This window comes from Cydia amplana, chromosome 9 (assembly GCF_948474715.1).
Source record: "Cydia amplana chromosome 9, ilCydAmpl1.1, whole genome shotgun sequence".
NCBI classification, from domain to species: Eukaryota; Metazoa; Arthropoda; class Insecta; order Lepidoptera; family Tortricidae; genus Cydia; species Cydia amplana.
The window spans coordinates 9945687-9970274 of NC_086077.1; the positions used below are offsets into that span (position 1 = coordinate 9945687).

The 24588-nt window shown below is 37.7% G+C and overlaps 1 protein-coding gene across 1 annotated transcript in view; it reads right to left on the reverse strand.

Moving 5' to 3' along the window:
• Positions 1–14350, reverse strand: part of LOC134651139 (meteorin-like protein) — a 41641-nt gene extending 27291 nt beyond the window's left edge. The window contains exon 1 of the mRNA XM_063506165.1: positions 13847–14350. Coding sequence (XP_063362235.1) covers positions 13847–13941 — 95 coding nt within the window. The 5' untranslated portion in view covers positions 13942–14350. The remainder of the gene's footprint in view (positions 1–13846) is intronic.
• Positions 14351–24588: the final 10238 nt, after the last annotated feature.

Sequence of the window (24588 nt, forward strand, 5' to 3'; positions counted from 1 at the left end):
ATAAGATTCCCGGACGTTTCAATAAATAAATGAATAAAAATTGGTCATCCATCATCTCGGTGCGCAGTGAATGTTCTTTTTCCCGCTGCCCATGACGAACTCGTAATGCAATAATGCAATTTTGATTAACAGCGCGCCGCGCAATCAGCTCGATGTAGACATTATGCGAGTCCGCCGAATAAGCACCGACAACCGACAACTAATGATAATTTATGATAACGTTTGCAAACACCTCCATACTTAATTATCATTGAGAGCGTTATGATTGCGATTTAAACGAGTTCCGAGCATAATTTATTAAATTAAAATCACTTTTATGTAAGGATATAAATAAACAGTGATTTTGATTGACTGCTAGCCTCTATAATAGTCGATAGTATATCATTATCATGGAAAGTATTACGAAGATAATAATTTTAGAAGTAATACTTACTTAACACGAAAAGCCACAGACATGTAGATGTAACGCTTGTAAATAGTTCTTGAATTGATGTCTACTGATAATTAATACAACCAAATTAACCACGGTAGTTGGTGTAATCATAAAAACAAGTCAAATTTAGGACAAGTTATCCTTGAAAGTATTTCTACGAAAGAGTATATCACCGACTATATTTTTTATAAGATATGTTTAATTCAAATTAGCACTCGTTATACGAGTTTGAATCTCATTAGTGGCTGACTAAACGAAGAATTCCTCTCGCTATAAGGTAGAACTATTCCAAGCAAATGCAATAAATCTACATATGTAGATATTATGTGTAACCAGAAATACATCTATTACACCATTAAGTGCGTAAACAGCAATAAAATTGAAAACAGCCTCGTAACATGCCGACACTACTTTAGAAAGTTTATGTTTTAAGAATGTATCTAAGTCTGATTTCTGAGTACAATCAGCAACAGAAGTTGCTAAGCGGGCGAGGTGTTCAAAATGATCTTGACGCGACTTTATTGTTAAGAGAATAAGGCAATTTTGAACACCTCGCCCGCTTAGCAACTTCTGCTGCTGACTGTACATACAAGAAAAATGCAATTTTTCGAATGTTAACGAAGAAGACTATATACGAGGGTGAATCAAAAAGTCCTTAGAACTGGCTGTTTATAAAAAGTTTTTAAATGAAGTTTATTTTTTATTTTTAACTGTCATTATAACGTAATATTTGACAGTTGGTTTCATTCGAATTGTTCCCGCCGTTACATGGTAAATCAATATTTTGCGAAATAAGTCGACTAAAAGGTCCCATTATGGAAAAAAATGAGTTACGTGCCGTGATAAAGTACTTGTGTATGAAAAAAATTACTACCAAGAAATTTTTTTTGGATATTCAGCAAACCGTAGGCACTAGTGCTGTACCCTATTCCACCGTCGCTTTCTGGGTTGCCGAGTTTAAAAGAGGCAGATCTAGCTGCGAAGACGACCCCCGCTCCGGCCGACCCTCTACCTCAGTTAACGCAAAAACCGTTGAAAAAATTGAGAAAATGGTTTTGGACGACCGGCGACTAACAATTAAATACATAGCAGAGACTCTAAAGATTTCGTTTGGTAGCGTACATTCAATACTAACCGATGTTTTGGGTTTTAAAAAAGTGTCAGCAAGATGGGTTCCGCGAATGTTAACGCAGGCTAACAAAGACTTGCGTTTAGAAGTTTCGAAGCGGAATCTAAAGAAAATCTTGCATGATCCGGACACTTTTTATCGTCGTTTCGTAACAATGGACGAAACATGGGTTCACCATTTTGACCCTGAAACAAAAAAGCAAAGCATGTCCTGGAAACGGCCATCCTCCCCTCCAATAAAGAAATCTAGAGTATTTCCGATAGCAGGTAAAGTTATGGCCTCAGTTTTCTGGGATGCAGAAGGAATCCTTTTTATTGATTATCTGCCTAAAGGAAAAACCATTACAGGTGCCTATTACACCGATTTGATACCAAAAGTGCGTCAAGCAATCAAAGAAAAACGTCGAGGAAAATTGAGTGCGGGAGTGCTTTTTCACAATGATAATGCTCCGGCTCGTCGATCACAAATGGCTCTCACAGCAATCCGCCAAGCTGGTTTTGAGATCTTTGATCATCCGCCCTACTCGCCAGACTTAGCTCCTCGTGATTCCCACTTGTTTCCGAAACTAAAGGAGCACATTCGCGGAACTAAATTTGATGACAACAACGCGGTCATGGGTGCCGTAGAGGAGTTTTTTGAGGCTCAAGAAAAATCGTTTTTTTATGATGGATTAGAAAAACTTGAAAAACGGTATAATAAATATATAGAACAAGAAGGAAATTATGTTGAAAAGTAAAAAAAATAAAAATGATATTCGTTTGTTTTTGACCCTATTTCTAAGGACTTTTTGATTCACCCTCGTATAAGTATACTTAAGACCATTGACTAGCTAGATAGGTATACCTACATAAAACAACTAATACATCACATGAATGTTCTTAGTAACATATCTACTTACATATTTAGATGCATGCTTGCTGAGATGGCTTAGTATGCAGAATGAGGATTTACTGATTATTTATTAATGGACTGGCTCGTCGAGATAACAGGTCGAACTGCACTGAACTAAGAAAAGGAAATGTAATGTAGGGAATGTAATCTTACCCTATGGTAAGATTACATTTCCCCATTGATAGAACGCGCAAAAGGGTGGACAAAAAGATTGATGGTCTGAGAACGGCGTGTTCACAAATGATTGTCGCCCTCAATAGAGAACAAGGTTTTCGTAACACGCAGAACCGCTCGTAACTGACTTTCACCCGGACAATGCCTGAGCACTCACGACCTGGAGTCACGCAGCTTAGCCCCGCCGCACACATTGGAGGACCAAGCATCTCTACATGTCTGAAGAAGACTCTTTCTGGTGGTGACTGAGTCACAAATTAAAAATGTATGTACTACCTAACTACTAAAAATCTAGTAAGATCTGCGTGTTCAACATTTTGCAAAGAAACAAACACATCAGTCGAACAATAAGACATAGGAACAATTAATTAATTAAAATTTAATCGTTTATTTAATTAAAACAATAGTCAGAGCGAGTAGCGCATCATAAAAAACTGCTAAAATAATATAATCGAAAATATAAGTCCAACCATTTGCAGTGGACCTTAGAGGCATCAGTCTTCTCATTTAGCCGACTGGGTCTGATTGATGATGCGAAGAAAGGTCAGTTTCACCTCATGAGCCTTTACATAATCGTGCCACATAAAATTGCGGCGCTTCCCTCTACTAACGAGCTTTTTGCGCGTAGGAACTGACGCTGATTAGTTGCATTAGTAAATGCGATAAAATAAGCTATACCTATAAGATACAAAAAGTTTTGTTATTTAAGAACATACTTATGGGCCTGTCCATCATCATGGCATACGATAGTTAACACCTACCTTATCCCAACTTTGTCTCATGATTTTCTATTATTTAAGGGTAAAATAAGTGCAAGTAGGTAACTAAATCTTGAATATTTTCATTGACTCCGATTTAAATAACCCCAACGACTTTGAATGAGGTGGTCGTCTAAATTCCACATAAGTGACGCAGCCTTATTTTGACAAGTCATTACCTCACATGGCCACGGAATGCACATAAGGCAATGGTGATATGTGCCGACTGCCGAGGCGCGAACTCTAGGGGTGCAAGGCGTGAACGCTAACGTGGGGCCCAAACACGGAGGTGTGAAAAGGCCTTCGGCTCGGGAGCTAAGCCGCTTACCGGTCCTGGCTATAAATCCTAATGGCCGCCGCGGCTTCGCTTGCAAGCTAAGCATTTCGATGCTTTAACATCATCAAAGTCCGATGTAAAAAGTACCAAACTTAAAATCGGCTGACACAAATCAATGCCTCACTTTAACATGCAATCGAGTTATACACGTATTTTAGCCTAAAGTCGCGCGTGAATTTTTGCCTGAAACTGTGCCTAGGACGGATTAACCGCACAGTAGGTAACCCTATTTTACGGTATGGAATGGAGTGAATGTCCAGTAGTTTTCTTGATCACGTGAACATGAAAATGTACAGTTCAAGTCAGATTCGGAATTATGTATTAATGTTTTAACTTATTTTTCGCAAACCTAACCTAAACCTTGCAGAAATGCCCACCATACCTAAGAACCTAAGAACACCTAAGAACTTACTACCTAAGAACTTAAGGTGTAGGTATTTTTTTAAACTCGACGTCCGTTGCAGTCCGGTGTCGAATTCGATCGGTCAGACCATGTATCCAGTGGTTATAAGCATGTAATCGTACGCTTTGGCCAACCAACATAATAATGACCTCAAGTTCGATGACAATAGTACGTAGCCGGAAATCTCACTTACACTAGTTCGCCAGAGCGACCAACTCACTTGCGATCGATGAGCCAATGGAACAATGCCTCAGATTGCGTTTCCATCGGGCCAACTTGGTCAAGCACTGGAGCGGAATTAAGATCTTTAACACGAGTCAATGAGAGGAAGTCGCGTGTGGCCGCAGGAAGGAATTAATTAATGATTGACTGCATTACAAATTATTAAGCTCTTGATCTTCGAGTGTGTATTAACGTAAGAGATTTATTGATGAATTAAGCTAGCAAGCATGCCGTTAGGCACAAGAGGCAAAACATAAAGTGTATATTTTTTTAGAGGAAAACTGTTTAGGAAATATTTTTATTCCCACCTACCAGTGCCACGCAAATGCAACGAACGACTCCCACAAAACCAAAAGGAACGGAAATTAAATAGGCAATCGTGGATAAATCAACTCAATACCGGCGTCTACTCTTGTATTGTATGGACATAAAGTCGTTTCAATCGCTCGTTACTCGAACGCGGCACGCACAGGCTACCGTGCTATAATTCTTATATAATATTTAAGGCCCACCGATAACAACGCTGCAGATCGCCAGACAAACCTCTGTAATTGTGGAACACAGGCAGTTGTCGCCAGTAGAGGTAAGACACCCTATTAAGAACGCGGAGGCCAATTTAACCATTATCGGACAAAATCTCGGCGTACTACGGTCTGGCTATTGTTGTGTCGCCTCGGTTATGGAGGCGCGCCATGGCGTAAATAAACGGGTTATACTGCGGGTAAACCTCAGCTTTATGGCATTCCTGATGCCTGTTCATTTGATACTGATGTGACATATGGGAATTACATGCCATCTAAGTATACCTACATCTTCAACGACAAGAACGACACAACACAAGTAGCTACCTATGCGTTCGTTAGGTAGGTATTTACAAAAAACGAGTTATGGCTATATGGTCTAGAATTTAAGTAAACTGTAAGGAAATCGGGTAGGTACTTAATATGTATTTATATAAAGAGTCGTAAGTCGCGTGATTCAATACGACTGGCATTTCCGGACGAAAGTCAGCAAAAGGATTAAATTGTTAATGGGTTAAATTGTTAAACTAAACCATTAGTTAACACTTAGGTAGGTTGATAAGTCGTACATGAGGATATTATGCGAATGAATCTATTCAGTTTCGAACAGAGAAACTTGGGAGTTGCATATTTAGGTATAGGAAAACAACCGTTCGGTTTCCAAATTCGAAGGTAACCATTTCACCAAATCCGATAACACAAAAACAGGAACAATCGGATAATACGCGAAGGCATCTGAGGCGGTCTACGGCGGGCTTCGTTTTTTACGAGATAAATTTCAAGAGTCTGGTTGCATCGAGCTTCCTCTTTGCCTGTCAAACCACCGATAGATACTTAGGGAGCCATCCGCTAAAGAAATCGCTGCTTCGTCATTTTTTAGCAGTCGAGATTGCAACGAGCTATAAATGGCCAACGTGGCCTGCGGCGGTTGCCATTTGCAATCGGTTATGGAACGACCGCGAACCTCTTTTTGCATTATAATCGGTCGTACCCGCTCAGACTTTTTTGCCATATCCAGATAAGCGATGATCGTCCTACATGGACTTGAATGCAAAAATATTCGAAGCAGTTCCCGCATTATGCAGTGTCCAAAAGGGTCTGCCATAACCAAATAAAAAACAATTTAAATAAAAATGCACTTCACCTCGATGACATTGATTACAAACTTTACAAACCTAAATTCGCCATAAAATTCCGGAATACGTTGATTCATGTAAAGTGGGTTTCTGATGGATGACCGTGCGTTGGACGAGACATTGAATGTCGGTTGCACGAAAGTGCAACATCGCAAGCATCTGCATAGCAAGGCGTCGAGTTACAGGCGGCCCGTGCCGCCTCATTAACGAACCAACTTGGCCAGCAAACGTGATGTGATGTGTCTGCAATATTTTATTATTCATAATATATTGTGTTACACCATTGCGAAATATGAAGCCACAAAAATGTGTAAACATTTAACATTCTTAAAAATGCGCTACGGTCGTGACTTTCAAATGTATTATTTGAATCACTTTCGTAGATATGTTGGGGTTATAATATTGTGTAAGTATTGTAATTTGACAGCGAGCGAGGAAATTGAGCGCGATTAAGATGCAGCGCGTGCGCCGCGGGTCGCTCCGATAATAAAGGACAAGCCCATGCATTATTCAAAGGGTCCTGGTGATCTAGAAACAAACTTAATAAACATTTCGGACCTAAGGACAGGTATCCGAAGATTTCACCTTAAAACCGACTTGCCATACCTGCCTACGAAAAAATATGGTACATACATATATAATTATGGTGGAAAGTCTCGTCTTGACTGTACTTAGTCTAATAAAATCACAGGTAGCCTAGCTAATGTTAACTAGAAAACATAGCACTTAACTATTCAATAAAATTATTATAAACATTTACGATAGTACCTATACTTAGTTTATAGTTATAAATTTATAAGTGACCAAAACATAAGCATGTAACCAGAAAACACGTAATAACGTTAAATTCCCAATGTAAGTACCTACCTATTCAAATCATAAATACAAAGGTCATTAAAATAATAACTGACTCCATACGGATTCATAGATTCGTTTTATCTCTTACATACATACATAACCACATGTCATACGTAGGTGTACCTATATTAAATGTTAGAACCATTGATTAGAGCTATACTAAATCATAATTTGCCGTTCGGTCCAGCTACATTTACTGAACAGTTATCGCCACTGTAATTAACGTATAGAGGCCGAAAGCCGAACTATCGTCCAGTCGACTCCGGGAACAAATTAAAAAAATAAACACCTAGCGACTAGCGAGCGACACAAAGAACGCCTTCATTCGACCTGGCACGCCGACACAATGCCGACCTACAATTCGCTGTTAATTAGTTTGGTTTCATTCAAAGAACACCGAATACGGGACTCAAAGAACAATGATCCTCTTTCATGCGCTCCGAGAAGTTACAGTATTGATAAATGAAAAGCCTGACGTTAGAATAGGTAGTTGACAAGGACTGGGTAGGTATACATCACAGAGACGCTTTGTTTCATAAGGCTATCAATTTAAATCGCTTGGATCTAGGCCACAATCATTACACCAATCAACGCCAAAAAAGCTGTTGAGTGTTGATGATCTTTAGCGGCACGGCATTCAAACTATGTATAAATTAATGTCGGGTAAGACACATCTCTTAACGCGAAGTTTGTAAGTAAGATAATGTAAGTGGACACATGGCCGTACGGCACGGCAGTACAAGCATTAGGTTACCCTTCAGTTACGACGTGATTGGAGCCGAGTGCGCGTCGTAAAAATATTTCCAAGTACACATGCAACGACAGGAAAGATGATAGCAATGGTGGGCGCAGTCAAGTGTCTTGGGAACACCCATGGAATCAAATATGAGTGTTGGACCGTCATAAAAAACCCCCATTATCATGAACGATTAGCATTATAAAAGCCATTGTTTCGCACCCCGTAAAATTGATACTTGTAGTACCTACTCGTACTTACACATAATTTCATATTGATATGATGAGCTCAATAGATAGGCCTCAAGGCGGGCGTCTCGGATGGAACACGTGTCGCTGATTGCCCTCAATTGCCGAGCGAATAAAAACAATCGTGTAAAAATAACCGTGATTTCATCCCGCAACATGTGACGGTTGTTTTCCCTTAGTGAAGAGTGTGGTGTTCCCACAGGCCATGTGAAATTGCCTGCCGACTGGGTCCCAGGCGGTGCCGAATCCTACTCTGAATCACTAATGTTATTAATGAAGTGCGGCTGTGGCGTAAGGCACGCAACTTCTTCCGAGAACCGTGAATCGTAAACATTCGCATTGCTCTAAGTATTACTTGTACCTACAGGGTACTGGGAGCGCCATATGGTCAGCGGGCTAGGCGCAATCCAGCTGATGCGTTATCGCGTGTGAAGTGACTTCACGTCGAGATAGTGGCATCCGCACGCGGTCACGATATATGGGTCAAATTCAGGAAGTAAAACCGCAAATTTGCTTTTGGGTAATTAGGCCCTTGCATGCAATAATTTTATTACAGATGGACACTTTTATGAATACTTAAAAGCCTTGTTTATGACGAAACGTACAAATTAAATAGGTCGCTATCGGACACCACGCTTGGCTACTTCCGTTGTTTGGTTTTAATAACAAGATGGGTCAAATTTAGACGTCTTTTATTAATTAAAAGTATCACACACTTTGTTCAGTGATAATTCCGCCGTTTGAGGTCGAATTATGTACCTACTACTATGTATTTCAAAACTATACCACGTCTACGTGACGTTTATTTAATGACGTTTGTTACCTACATGAGTAATAAATCTCGTTAAGTATTTCAGCTGGCTACAAGTATGTATTATGTTCAGTACTTACGTTAGTAAATAAAAATCACAAAATATTTGTATTTACTATTTATACCTACATATTTAAGTACAAACTCACGAAAATAAGCTTAGAACGTTACAAAGTAGCGATTGATAACACAGATTGCATACAAATTTTGTTAGTCATGGGTTGTCCACGCATTATCTTTTGAAAGGCAGCCCCATTGTTCCTTAAAAGCTATTGTCACAATTGGCGCCACTTTAAAACTAATAGATAAGTGTAAGTGCACCCTTGTAGTCACAAAAATACTTTGCATTCTTAACAAGACGGATGCGATAAGGAAAGTAATTTATTAATTAGTGTAGGTACTTAATTCATTGTTTTGTTGGAACAACGTCATGAAATGTAACATCCGTCGTATTGCATCCTATGCACATGCAGCGCGGGGGACATTTAATGAGCTAGTTTAAATGGTTCCCATACAATTGCGTCACAATGATGACGACTGAACGTCACATTATAGCATAGGCAGGTACAATTATTTTATAAGTACACCTACCTAAATAATCTGCTGTTCATTTAGGTATTATCATGCCGCGATCAGAAAGGGAATAGAAATAACAGATTTCCATACACTTACGTCTAAATCAATATGGATTGACAGCTATCTCAATCCCTTTTTAATTGCGGTTCAGTAATATACCACACATTTCTAAAAATTATGAGTGAGTGAGACCGAATTAGCCCCTTTCATTTTTTTTAAGTTGGCTCTACTTTAGATATTAAACATTTATTGAAACGGACTTGATTGCAACAAAATAATATATTCTAAAAAAGGACGAGTTCTGCGAGTGTATTTATTTACGTTGCTTTATTCATGTAGTAATTATTAATTTGATTAGACAAAAATTTAGGACTGGGGAATGATTATTTCATACGACTTTTTAGTCGAAAATAGTAGTGTGTACACTTGAGAAAACACAATTAAAATATTTTCATTGAAAGTAGGTAATTTAATTTGTTCTTAGAGACTTTTAGTACAGTCTGAGATATACCATGGATATTAGATATGTATGTCTGATTCTTCGCAATCACGGTGTATTAAGACTTATTTATTTTTCCCCAACATTTCTGATGAAAAAAGCAGCGCACTGTGGGTACTGCGCGTACCCTCAGCACGAGGCAATCTGTATCAATCAGTCTACATCGTGCGAACGCGTTATAATCGGAGAGGATATTATAATAAACAGACGGTCCCCTCGTTGTCCCGCCCTCCCTAATAAATATTAATACTCGAACTTGAATGCCTCAATGCTTTATTCCATTCACGTGCCAAGCATTGCAATCGTAAGCGAACCACTGTGAGCGTAACCTCGGGAACTGTAATAACAAATCGCATTCGGAGAGCTCACAACGTACGCCCATCGGAGGCAATCTCTCGGAAAGCAACGGGTATCATGAACCAGGCCATGCTGGTCCATTGACACTCAATTTTCCTTTTTGCGGCTTACGGGGATGTCATCTTTTTACATTGTTCTTGTGCTCGGTGATTAGCATCTTAAAGGTGATTAAGAGGGCCATTACTGGGTTTAAGTAACTGTATTGAGCATTACATATAAGGTTGAGATATATTATTAGATAAACTTTATACTACATTCAAAAGATAAATTAACTAGATAGGTAGTGCTTCCCTACATTAAAAAAAAACGAACTATCGGCCACTACTATGTGCCATTTCTCTAAACTTCAAATTTAAATACCATTACCAAAACCTTATATACTCGTATCACATTAAATTGTTGTCGTTATGAGGAACATGGAACATCACTTCATCCGCTTTTGAAGTAAACTAAGTAGCTATCTCTAACCAACATGAAAATATTATGAAGTTTTTAGTAAAACCTAGCATAGAGCTGAAGGCTTGGAAAGACAAAAGCTTAAAGATTTCCTGTTCGCCGCGAAAGTGGTACTTTTGCTGTGTCCCTTCTGCTTATCGCATCAATAAAGTTAATGGGCAAGGGGTGTTCCATAAGTCCCTCGCCGGAAGGGTCACGTGTCAAACAGCGAGGGCTGACGAGAACACTACCCTCCCACGTTTCCCACGCTACCCCAATGGAAACCTCACTTGTTGATTTTGTTCCGTACCCTATAGAACGTTTCCGGATACTCTATACAACAATTACAGCTATTTATTGTTTTATTGTTACGACTTGTTGATATTTTTGAATGGGAAAAGTGAAGTCACGTTCGTGATCTTTGTTGAATATTGACTTGAACTAAAAATCGTGATGGATTTTAAGAGTGCATTGTTAACTAAAAAATGTAGGTAGTACGTCTAAGTGCTTTATTATAGCAAAATTAAAGCACGGGCTATTAACAAACATAACAAATTTTCTTAAAATAGGCATTATGTACGTGTATTCTTAATTTCTTAAGGTCACCTCTTGCGATTTTCCGCATATCTAAGCATTAGTCAAAAAGTCAGAAAGGTGCTTGAAGGTGTTTTCTTATACAATTCCCTCCTCTTTAATACACTTTCCAGAAAGAAGATAATTTTTTGCTCGCGAATATTAAATTAAGCAAATGTTATTATGTAGACATGGAATAGAATAGAATAGTTTTTTTATTCGTAAACACACAGACAAAAGACATAGATACATAGAAATAACATAATGAAAAATAAAGTGTCACGAAATGGCCCCATCTCAGCATGTTGCTGGCGACTTCCAGCGCTAATGGCGTGTTTCAATAAAAAAAAACGTTTATATAGGTAACTATAGTAGTTTATGCAACAGTGATATAATAAGGATAATATCTTTTTTTACAAAACTCGACTACGTCTCGTTTTGTAACTTCGACCCTTGAATTTTAAGAACCAATTATGAGCTGTTGCATACATTACTTTTTCTATGGCAGCTGCAGCAAAAAAAAAAAAAAAAAAAAAAAAAAAAGTTATTATTAAAAAAAAGAGTTATTATTTAAAAAAAAAAGAGTTATTATTGTAAATGAAAACATACCTCTTTCAATCAAGATGATCGGAACTTGTATCTTTAAAAAATATAAAGCAGTTGTATTATACTCATAAGATGACTGCTAGCAGTCATCTTATGAGCCTATAGACAAATCATTCAAATGACATTGCTTTAGATATCACTGTCAGTCATTTAATTGACACATTTAAGTGCTGGAGTAGAAAAAATATGTATTTCAACCACTGAATTAGACCTTATACGTTTGTAACTTTTATAGACTTAAATTCAAAGACCCCGCATTCATTGTAATACATAATTTGTTGAGTTGATAATATCGTAGGTATTGTATTGTTAACTCCAAATCATCGTACGTGGACGGCAAAAACACAAAACACCATCAATTTGATGTTAATGTAAAACAGACACGCGATATTAAAGGAATATTTATGCGCTAGCGAAGATTTTTAGCAAATTGCTTGGCATTTGCTAAATTCTGCCCTCAGGCGTGCCTACTATTACACACATTTGTGGGGTAGTACGAATTCTTGTAACAAATTAGAACGGTTCTTGTAAAACATAGTGATATTTAGTAATTTTTTTAATGTTATTATATTGTCCTATTAGAGGGAGCTAACGCAAGTTTTTTTTCTTTTTCTAAGATTTACCTACTTATTTAGATTTAAACAAGAATTCTGCATACATAGAGTAAAACTAACGTTCTGCAGTCTCTGCGCCACAGAATTGAACATACGGGAATCTAGATACGGGGCAATATGTGACGTCCCACGGGTAAAGGTACCTTATGGCCGTTGGCGCTTACGCTATTATTAACGCCGCTCCGCCGCCGCGCGCTATTATTATTGCGGCACTATGCGACGTAAGCGCCAAGTGCCATAAGGTACCTTTTGCCGTGGAACGTCACATATGTAAAAAGAAAAACTGGAATTTGTTACATATATAAGTACATAGGTACATATAGCTGGTCAACCAAATCTTGTCAGTAAAAAGGCGCGAAATTCAAATTTTCTATGGGACGATATCTCTTCGCGCCTACATTTTTCATTGCCGCCTTTTTCTCCTGTCAAGATCTGGTTGACCAAGTATAATAACATGACATTTTTAACCTACTTCAAAAAGGGAGGAAGTTACCAATTCGACCGTATTTTTATTTTTTTGTATGTAGACTCCGTCTTTTCTGAACCGATTTGGAAAAATATTTTTTGTTTGAATGTATAATAGTCCCTATCCCTAGTTGGTCCCGTTTTTGTCAAAACCTAATATTTCTGATGATGGGATCCATGAGGAATCCAGGGATCTCTTTCAATCTTATAGGCATAGGTAGGTACATATAACGATTTTACTGTTTTCATCAACAGACAGGCATTTTCATCCAAATCCATCCATCATTTGATGAAGTGGAACTGCTGATGATGACCAGAACGGGACTCGTTAACAACGCCTATTTTAGTTTTGGCGAGTTGTCCTTGTTATGTTTGTTAAGGAAGTAAGTTCTGAAGGAACATTTTTGTGTTAAGGTCTAGTTCTGATGATGGAACCCATCCATGATGTTCAACTCCGCAAATGTGATAGCTTCAGATTCAGATCTTAAAACTACCCAAAGCGCAAAAAATGTTTAATGAACGACTGTTTGAAACGAGTCTTGCAGAATGATGCATCCAGTCTATAACACAAAAAAAGGGAGTAAAAATGGAAAAAAAAGTAAAACCGACTTCAAAAAGGATAAAAAAGTAAGTATCATCCCGTTTTATATGCGCTAGCAACGTAGCAACTGATACTGTTGAAGTCGGTGCCAAGCCAAATAGTTACAATACTGATTCTTTCTTTCTCATCGAACTACATCAGAGTTGGCTTTCTGGCTGACGGCGTGTTGACGCTTTTAAGATTTGGCTTGGCACCAACTTCAAATGTACCAGTTGCTAGCGCATATACCTAGTACAAAAGACCATGCAATTCTAAGAGCCAATGAATAGGTACATTATAATATAAGATACCTACCTACATAAGACTACAATACCTATCTACATAATACTACAATACCTACTCATTCAACGCAAACGTTTTTCTAATTAATCCTAGTCACAAAAAGTTTTTAAGAGTCATAAAACGTTGACAACGTTAGCTTTAATTATGAATAATTGTCATAGTTATATCATTTCCAACATACCTGCCATTCCAGTCGCACTGATCACCCATCATCCCCGCCTCCGCACCAAAAATCAGGCCCAAGACAACTGTCCAAAACACGGACCTCAATCCCATCTTGAGGAGACAAATCAATCCTCTCTTCGAAATTAACCTAACAATTGTCACATCACTTGAAAATAATCCATTAGGTTAATTCCATAGTTCATAAAAGTTCGAAAGAAACCGTCACTAAATAAACAAGACTCGATTTACGCGCGAAGCGGCTCGACGAGTGTACACCCGCTCGAATACTACCATACTAAAGAAAAAATAAATAAAGTAACCCGCGCTTAACAGCGAAGTGAGAAAGAGACATTAATGATTATCGTACTGAGAGCGAAAGAGATAGCTACAAAACCTGTGTTTGTGGTCATTGTTAGAGCGGTGTAGAATGTAATAGCGATATTGCTATCCCCTTCCAGCCATAGAAAAATAAGGATGATCAATTCGAAACTTTATTTTATAGGTGCTACAGTTTATATTCATATGGACTCCTATATTCACTATTGGCGGGAAAACTTTTGTATAACTTTATTTTAGCAAGGGTGTTTTTACGTGTTTTTTAATGGTGATATAAGATTGCGCAAGCTCGGTTTGTTTGTCGGCGAGTATTAAGTAATTAAATAAATTGACTTCCTTCGTCCGCATTGAATGTACACTGCGTATGAAGATAATGGTTGTTTTATAACTTGATTGCTTAATCGAATTATAGCGACATCGACATGGCCTGATTTTTTTTTCTGCCAAGTGTCAATAGTCTTTATTTCTTTTAGTACCTAATTAAGTAAGCTTTCAGTGCTTGTTGTTTCTACGTCCACATATAATGATATATGACTATAATGACCATACCCCGTGGGTTTTAGGTTTTAGGTGCTGGGCCCACTGCAAAAACAAAATGTATTTTAATATTTCTAAGCACATTTGGACCACACCTATTTTTGGTTTCTAAGTTTGGTAACAATTTACAAAAAACGTTATAAATACACGAAAATAATCATTCCCATGCAAACTCAAAAGTCTCAAAACTCAAATGCTAAACACACGTTAAGTACGTGGTCGTATTTGCCAAAAAATTCGCGCTGCATCTCTTCCGATCTTTAATATTGCGCACAAAAGTACCTATAATGAAACCAGATTTGAGCAAATTTTAGATTAGTAGTATAAATTAGTTTAGGTATCTAATATTATACCAAAACTGTGAAGGAGAGCAAGAAACAAAACGACCGCCGAATAACATTAGAGCCATTAGAGGTATCTACTACACTACAGATAGTCGTATGTTAGGTATTTTTTTCTCTTGCTAATGTGTATTTTTAATGATCCGCGATGGGGGTGCAAACATCGCCCGTCTTATGTACCTAGTAATTAGTTGTAGTCATGGCGTTAATTATGGTTGCAGCGCGACATACAAAGGGTTTACCGTCAACATCGAAAAATCGAGAAACGTTATTTGCCTCTCTACTACTGCAGAGCAATTTTAAAAGTAGGTATTGAAAACAATGATATTATATAAACATGATTGAAAATTATAAACTGTTAAGGCAATATGCAATAACGTAGTTTTTGCTGGAACTTATCACAATAATCATCACGGAACTCTTAGGTAGCGGCCGAAAACCCCAGCAATTTTTTTAACACCATGACTTGGCACGTCCCTTTTTTTTAAGGACCGATATTAAGTTCACTATGAAGCTTATGAGCTTTTGGGATAAAGCTTTCATTTTCTCTAATTCCAATAATTAGGGATGAATGATGGCGTCCTTTTACTTTTTTTAAGGTTGTAGTTTTGACCATTTAATGTTTGGTAATTTGATTGACTTTAACGACCGCTTCTCTACAAAGTAACCAAGATTTTCTAATACATATCATTAAATAGACAAATTGTATTAGGCCACTGATAAAAGCAGCTCTGTTATACCATATTATGTATTGTATTGACGGAAAGGTTAAAAGCATTAAGAGAAAGTTGGGTTCTTCTACATGCCTAACATACCAATATTAGCAATTTTATTGTAAAACGTTATTAAGCTTTTGTGTAACATATATTTATTACTGTTATATTTATAACTTTTATTACTGTTAGCAACTTAGGACAGTCAGTAAACCAAACGAAAATCATAATTTTTTAATTCATTTTCAACTCAACTCTCAACTCAAAATATACTTTATTCATGTAGGCCTAGCAACAAGCACTTATGAATCGTTAACATAAATATTATCTTAAGCTAATTATTTGATATCTGATGACACTCACTAAACTAAGTCGTTGCAGGTTATGGGCCTAGAGCATTTTATGTGCATAAGAATGGCCGCAAGTAACCAAAGCAAGCAGCGCAAGTGATCCATAAAATTATTAATTATTAAAAATGCATAAATTAATTATATAATGCTTTTGGGTTTGGTTAATTCAAGCCGAAAGAACGTGCCAAAAAATAGACATGAGTATAAATTAAGTATGTAAAAATGCCCCTCGAGTAAAACACTCACGGACGTTACATACACCCCGAGAGGTCTGTTCTGCCTCTTTTTCGTATGTTTCGTATGAAAATCATGCTGAAATGTGAGCAATCACTTTGTGTAAATGCTCGTCCAACAGTAAATTAGAATATGTTGAATTCCATTTAAATTTCGGGTCGTGAAGATATTGAACCTTACTTCCATAGGGTCCCGGTTACACCCCGTAATAAAAGTTCACGTCATAGTCAAAAGCTATTGAAAGCCATTTAATATTCACGATATGTGAATGTGCTCTAGCTCTTACTCGTATTGTGTTGTCACATGCTTGGCCGTTGACGATGTTTGCACGAAGATAAACTGAGTCAATAGTGTGTTTGGTCTCGATAGCTTTGTCGCAAGCGCTTGTCTCGTGCTTGTTTAGGCCCATGATTCGCCTCTTTATCTCTTCTCAAATAAGAATCAAATAACTGGAGCCTGGTTGGACGAACTAGTCATTGTCAGTGTCAGTAGGTATTCAAATTCAAACTAGCAAAGAATTAGTATTCATCAGTTGATACCTTAGACGAGAAAAAATGCTTCCCAATTTTACAATTCAAGGGATTTTATGAATTGCTTTTAAAGCTCTATATCGATATTGGTAAGCATATTTATAAATCGACTAGGTATATATTTGTTCATTGGAACATTTGGAACATGTTTTTTTCTTAGCCCCAAGTGCCTCGAAATTCATTAGAAAGAGTTAGACCATAAGGCCTCACTTAGACGGCGCGCGAACTCGTATACGATTATAGTTACATTGCGGACCATTGAGGTTACATCAATTCAGCCGACCGATCAAACGACGCGATGTAATCAAACTCGCATGCGAGTTCTCGCACCGTCGAAATGAGCCTTAAGTCTGCAACGATTTTGATAGCATACGTATTGCGAGTGTTATTTATACATCATAATTTTATAACAGTTTGACGTTTAAAATAAAACTTGCACTGCGTGTGCTATCAAAATCGTTCCAGACTCGTCTTGGTCTAACTCTACCTACTCGTACGTTGAATATGCAGAAGCATTTCAATAAACAAAAGTAAAGCAATCGATTGGTAGGTATTCACTTTGCTTTCAACAATTACCATTCCAGGGTGATTAACTGGTTCGATTGTCTGACTTATTTGCATTGTTCTTAAAAAACAATACCTAGGCACACTGCTCCATTGTTTTATGCATAACTCTTAAACATCGTAAAAAAACAATTACTTATCATATTATTTGCAGATATAAAAGCCGATTTTCTTGTATAATAAACTTTAGTCTGAACAAGATGCTGAGGTGGTTTTTAGTAGTTTTCTTCGCTCTAACAATGTGTTATAAGTCCGACACAAAGCAGTCAGGATATAAATGGGGCTTGGAATTTAGTTGCTTGTGGTACAATAATGAATGTAAGAGTCTTTGATGTTGTTGTCGAATTCGATTCTCCTGTCCAATCTAAACCCCCTATAATATTATTGCAAAGAAGTGTTACTTTTGGATGAAAACGCTAGTGTATCAAAATCAGATCAAAATATTCAAAATACAGCGTAAGAAGCTTAACCGTTTTGTAACACCATTTTCCAAGACATATAAAATGTGTATTATAGTTTTAGGTTTTAGAACTAAGGGGTTCACATATACATTTTCAGTACAGTTTTTTTTAATTGTAAAGTGTAAAAATTAGCGCCAACCGAGGCGAGGTGGCGCGAAAATGATGCGTTTTTGAAGTGAAAACTTCTTTAGCGGCGCTGTGCACTTTTTGAGGTGGGGAAAAAAGATTTAACTCGAGACAGCGTAAGACGATCACGTGACCGTAAGATTTAGATGGCCACTCATTTTGGCATTTAAATCAATAAAGAAAAACTCAATGACATTACATGAAAAACTGTTACATGTAATGTCATTGAGTTTTTCTTTATTGATTTAAATGCCATCTAGTTAGTTTCGCTCTAACTGGTATTAATATAACTCGAGTACTAACAGTGATGTGCTTAGGGGTTTCAAGTAATTAACGCTAACGCTAGATGGCGTTAACCTCAATTATACATAGAGCATTTTGCACTAGTCATTGAGTTTTCACTTCAGCCGGCAATCCCAGAGTGCAACCCGTTGTTTTTTTACGGCATGTCCTTCGCTCGATTATTGAGGAAATGTAATAACATCAAATTATAATTTAGGCATGTTGTATTTGTAATTAGTCCCTATAATAAATATACCTAAAAACCTTTAATGCATACCTAAAAACTTTGTTCACTGACCCCCAGCGTTTCTTAGGACTACAGTTGCAATAACTATTTTTAACCAACAGGCGTTGCTGCTTGTCCCGATTGGCTGGTAGAAGTCAAAAGTAACTGCTCACAAACATACTGGTTAGCACAACGGACATGTGATCATCCTGAGCCGAGACTCGTTGGGACTGTATGTGGATTTTCTCGTTGTGATTGCCCTGACCCTACAATCTTAGACACAGATACCAGCTTTTGTTATGAAGAAGATAACTGTCCAACTAACCACTCTGTAAACTACGAACTGGTTTTGTAATGGTACTGAGTGCTTTTTGAACAAAATGCATACTTCGTAGTATGTATACCTACACACATACCATAATAATATAATATATGCTTTTTAGAATTGCATTAGGTATGCGAGGAAACAAAAGGCCGATCAAACAATGCCAGGACCTACTGCTTTATTCCTTGAAAGAAAATGTTGCTTTCTGTACCTATTTAAAATGATATAAAATAAAGTATAAAAAAATAATGCGAGTTACCTGATTTTAATGGGATTCCTCTTTTCTGGTTTTACTACGTGAGTAGGTACCTTTGAAGAAAGTAAGGGTCTTGACAAGAGGATTTTACTCTTCAGATATCTACACACTTTTTCATAAACAATTTCATAAATTACCTATACCTACATAGTTACACAATTTATAATTAAGAGCAATAAGAGCCCTAGGTTGCTAGAGTCGGACCAATAAAAGTCTACAGCGGATTTGATAGCCCACGCAGTGCAAGTGTTATGTATACGTCATAATTTCATAGAAGTTTGACGTTTAAAATAACACTTGCACTGCGTGGGCTATCAAATCCGCTGCAGACTTTTCTTGGTCTGACTCTAATAGGATGTCAGTGGGGTTGGGATTGGGACAGATTGGGCAAAGAGTAGTATAATATATATATGAGATTGGGACAAGTGCGCTCATTCTTGGAGGATATAATCAAATGGAGACGCCATGTCTGTAATTTTCTGTACAAAACAGTCTGCCGATTTTTGCGGGGGAGGGGAACGTCAAATGTATGCGTAACGTAAAAATAGCCATGTCAGATAAACGTCAGTCCATACATTGTGTATGACCGTTGGCCGCCTATTTTTAACCGCCTTCAAAAAAAAAAGGAGGTTCTCAGTTTGACCCGTATGTATGTATGTATATATGTATGTATGTATGTATGTATGTATATTTGTTCGCGATTATCTCGCGTTTGGCTGAACCGATTTTGATGCGGTTTTCAGAAAAGTGTTTGTTACATTCTGGAGAAGGTTTTAGTATACATAGATCTGAGCTGATGCTGAACCCTGGATGTACCTAGTGGAACTCAGGTTTGGTGCAACATAGGTAGACGCTGTTTTGGTCGTCCGACACGCCTTGATGAGCACTTGGGAGAGCAGTACCCAAGATAGAGCTGATGCTGTACCCTGGACGTACCTAGTGGAACTCAGGATGTGCCTAGTGGAACTCAGGTTTGGTGCAACATAGGCCCACGCTATTTTGGTCAGCCTTCACATCTTGATGAGCACTTGGGAGAGCAGTGCCCAAGATAGAGCTGATGCTGAACCCTGGCTGTACCTAGTGGAACTCAGGTTTGGTGCAACATAGCTCCACGCTATTTTGGTCATCCGTCACATCTTGATGAGCACTTGGGAGAGCAGTACCCAAGATAGAGCTGATGCTGAACCCTGGCTGCACCTAGTGGAACTCAGGTTTGGTGCAACATAGGCCCACGCTATTTTGGTCATCCGTCACATCTTGATGAGCACTTGGGAGAGCAGTGCCCAAGATAGAGCTGATGCTGAACCCTGGCTGTACCTAGTGGAACTCAGGTTTGGTGCAACATATTCCCACGCTATTTTGGTCATCCGTCACATCTTGATGAGCACTTGGGAGAGCAGTGCCCAAGATAGAGCTGATGCTGAACCCTGGCTGTACCTAGTGGAACTCAGGTTTGGTGCAACATATTCCCACGCTATTTTGGTCATCCGTCACATCTTAATCAGCACTTGGGAGAGCAGTACCCAAGATAGAGCTGATGCTGAACCCTGGCTGTACCTAGTGGAACTCAGGTTTGGTGCAACATAGGCCCACGCTACTTTGGTCATCCGTCACATCTTGATGAGCACTTGGGAGAGCAGTACCCAAGTTAGAGCTGATGCTGAACCCTGGCTGTACCTAGTGGAACTCAGGTTTGGTGCAACATAGGCCCACGCTATATAGGTCATCCGTCACATCTAGAAAACCAAACCAAATTAACTTAATACTAAATTACACTAAAACTAAATAGAGAACCTAACAAACTAGTATATTTTAGCCCAAAACCTAAAATAAATGAAGTACCTACCTATCACTAAAAAGTAAAAAATAAAATAAATAAAAAAAGAATTAAAAAATTAAAAATAAACAAATATAAAACCAAAATAAAATAACTTAATATAATATCTTTTTTAAAAAAGGGAACCGCCTTCAAAAAACCAACCCACTGAAAAGCACAAAATAATTTTTATATGGCATCCCTATACGTCTCCAGTCCCTGTCCCGTCGTAAAGCAAATTTCTGCCAAAAAGTAATTAATACCTAATAATAAGAAAATTAATAATCATCCGGGTAATTACTTAGTTTTTGAAGGCGGTGCCAAACCAACAAAAACATTCTTTACTACCAATCAGCAAAAAAATACGAGTAAGTACCTAGTACCTACAAGAACTAAATAAATTATATAATGAGTAAACTAAGTACCTATGTCTTTATAATGCAAGTAGGGCTTGCAATTCGAATATTCGAATATTCGAATTTGTCGAATATTCGACCTGTTTTGATATTCGAATATTCGGCCGCTCAGGTTTCGAATATTCGAATATTTTTTATTACTATAAAAAATCTATGTCATCCGCTGTAGTTACAGTTTCTGTGTGTTTTCCGGGTATTTACAGTGAATGAGGAACGGTAGGTACCCAAATACGAAGGAAATAATATTTTTACTGTATTCCTCTCGATCTCGGTGTCGGAGGCCAAGATCCACTTCGGGTCGTTGCGCCACAGCAGTAAGTAAGTATTCCTCTCGATAGACTTCGTAAATACAGTGAAACCTAACTCAATTTAAAAGAAAACGAAATCAAAAAGTATGTTATTTTTACGGTGCGTAGGTAAGTTTTAAGTTAAGGGGACGGTATATGACGTTTTCGATTTAGACCTCACTTTGTGCAATCAATTTGTTCAATGAATGATTAATAACTGCATTAAATTATACGCAAATCTGTTCACGAAGAAGCCGTGTACCGGCTCTTCACGCCATATTTTTTTTTATTTCCTGTAATTCTCTACAAATCGACACTAAAAGTGTCCAAAAATCAAAATATGGAGTTCCGTTTGAGCAAGACGCATTACAGTTTTGTCTTTGACAGTAATTGAGTTGTTGTGGGATTTTGAAGGCTAGATAACTAAACTACCAGATTATTATCTACTTATATTTTTACTCACAAATACAACACAGAAATTCAATCCCAAATGTAAACTTTCGTATAATTTCCATACATTGACGACATCACTCAAAACTCTTCTTCGAGTCAGATGGCCGTTGGCCTTGCATCGAAGCAGACGTGTACATCGTCATAGCTCGTTTTTGACATTAATAAAGACATTTCATCATATACGCATACGAAAATGTATACCAGTAGATAAATTGTATTTCATAAAATAGGGTAAATAAATATAATCACGTCGAGCTCCAGTCAAATTTTAAATGTGAGTTGTTGTTATTTACGGGTCGTAACGGTCGAAAACAGCAGTAAATTATCCTAAAACAATACGATTACAATCGAATTTAAGTAACTTGTTCCTTCAAAACCCGCTTAAAATGAAAAAAGTTTAAAAACTCGTTTTACTGATTGGGATTGATTTTCATTATGCTGGTATCAATTTTGCGTCATTATAAAAATGTATATGACTTCTGTACGTCAATGACTTTTGATGTCAATTAATTGTAATCTTGTATTTATGTTAGAGAATATTATATGTTCATTTAAATATTACTCATCTATTAATACGAAGCGTAATTCGTTTAATACCTAAAGACTTGCAGTGTCTACACCTACGTTCGTTCCGTCTATGTATGCGATTACGTAACGTGCTGTTCTGATAATCTTCAAGAATCAAGATAATTAATAACGGCAAGACCAGCATTTAGTACCAGCGAGTTTTGCGGATTTGGAGACCGAGATGAAGCTTACAGGCCAATATCGCTGCGGCCTGGCCTGCTTATTGTTATGTGTATAAATCGAATGTTATATTAATTTACTATAAAAAACAATGTTTTATTTAAATGACATTCTGTGCGTAGAGGTATGTATGTTTCGGTGATTATAAGAATTATGTCCACACAATAATCGTGCAAAGCAGAGACTGCATTATTTCTTTACGGTATAAGCGGTAAGGAAAAACTCATTGGTATCCTGGCTCGTACCAATGAGTTTTTCGGAACTTATGTACGAAATATCATTTGATATTTACCACTAGCTTTTCGGTGAAGGAGGAAACATCGTGAGGAAACCTGCATACTCGTAGTGCATACATTTGCGAAGAAATTCAAAGCTGTGTGTGAAGTCCCCAATCCGCATTGGGCTAGCGTTGAGATTATTGTCTATACAGGGTGGTCCAAACCGTGACGTCCAAAAATCGTGGGCTATCATAATGTACCCCATATGTATGTTAGCCGATTTTTCGTAGTTTTCAAGTTATGATTTTTTAAGCTTTTAACTTTTCCTATGTAGGTAATATTCTCCGACCGTCCATAGTCTGGGACCGGTCTGAAAACCAGCGCCGGGCACCTAGGCCCGGCACACGCTGAGACTGGAACCCTGTGCCTAATACAAAGATCTTCTCACTTTTGTTTTGTATATGATAACAACTGTTTTATTTTATTATGTAAGTAATTCTAACTCTATTTTATGTTCATGTATGTGGCAATAAACAATTCTTATTCTTATTCTTATTCCTATGAAATTCCGGGGTTCCCATACAGAGTGGCTGAAAAATAACTGCATTCCGTTGCCAGGGAGGTGTTGGGATTATACTGAGCAACTTTTACAACCTCCCTGGCAACGGAAATGCAGTTATTTTTTAGCCACTCTGTATGGGAACCCCGGAATTTCATATGAAAAGTTAAAAGTAAAAAAAAATCATAACTCGATAACTACGAAAAATCGGCTAACATACATGGGGTATATTCTGATAGCCCACGACGTGAGGAATCTAAAAAAAAATTTTTGGACGTCAAGGTTTGGACCACCCTGTATATAGGCTGAATTATTATTATTATTTATAGGCGGTACGGTACCGTTATTATTTATCAATACCGCTTCGTTTTGAAGGTACTATACCTGTTGAAATATAAAGTACGGTACCGGTATAAAATTGCAGCAGGTACAACAATTTTTTATAGGTGTACAGTCAGCTGCAGAGAAAAGGTACCACCCCTGCATACAATCTTCTATGCAGGGGTGACCTGCAGCTGACTGTACCTAAACCATCACTGACCGAGCGTAGGCGAAGGTCTCCGTTTCAGCTTGGGCAAAAATACTTTCGTTTGTTCGAATGTTCTCCTTTGCATATCACATTTCTCAAATATCTCGAGAAAATTTGTAAGCAGGTTCGGTAGTTGGATATAATTACTCGGTTTCTTTTTTTTTTATAAGTTCTAATAGGCAGAGATTGGCATAAAGGACTTAAGCGACAGTAGGGTCTGTGGTACTTAGACCATTGTGATTATTCGTAGTGTCCGACCGAAGATTCGGTTTCGGTTTCGGTTTCGGCCATAAAATCATGTTTCGGCCGTAGTTTCGGTTTCGGCCAAAAAACGGCCGAATCTTTCGGCCTGGCCGAAACATACGAAATAGTACTTCGTATTATGAAACTAAACTATGTGACAAAGACCAAAAGTTGGCGAGCAAGTAGGACAACAATATTTATATATACAG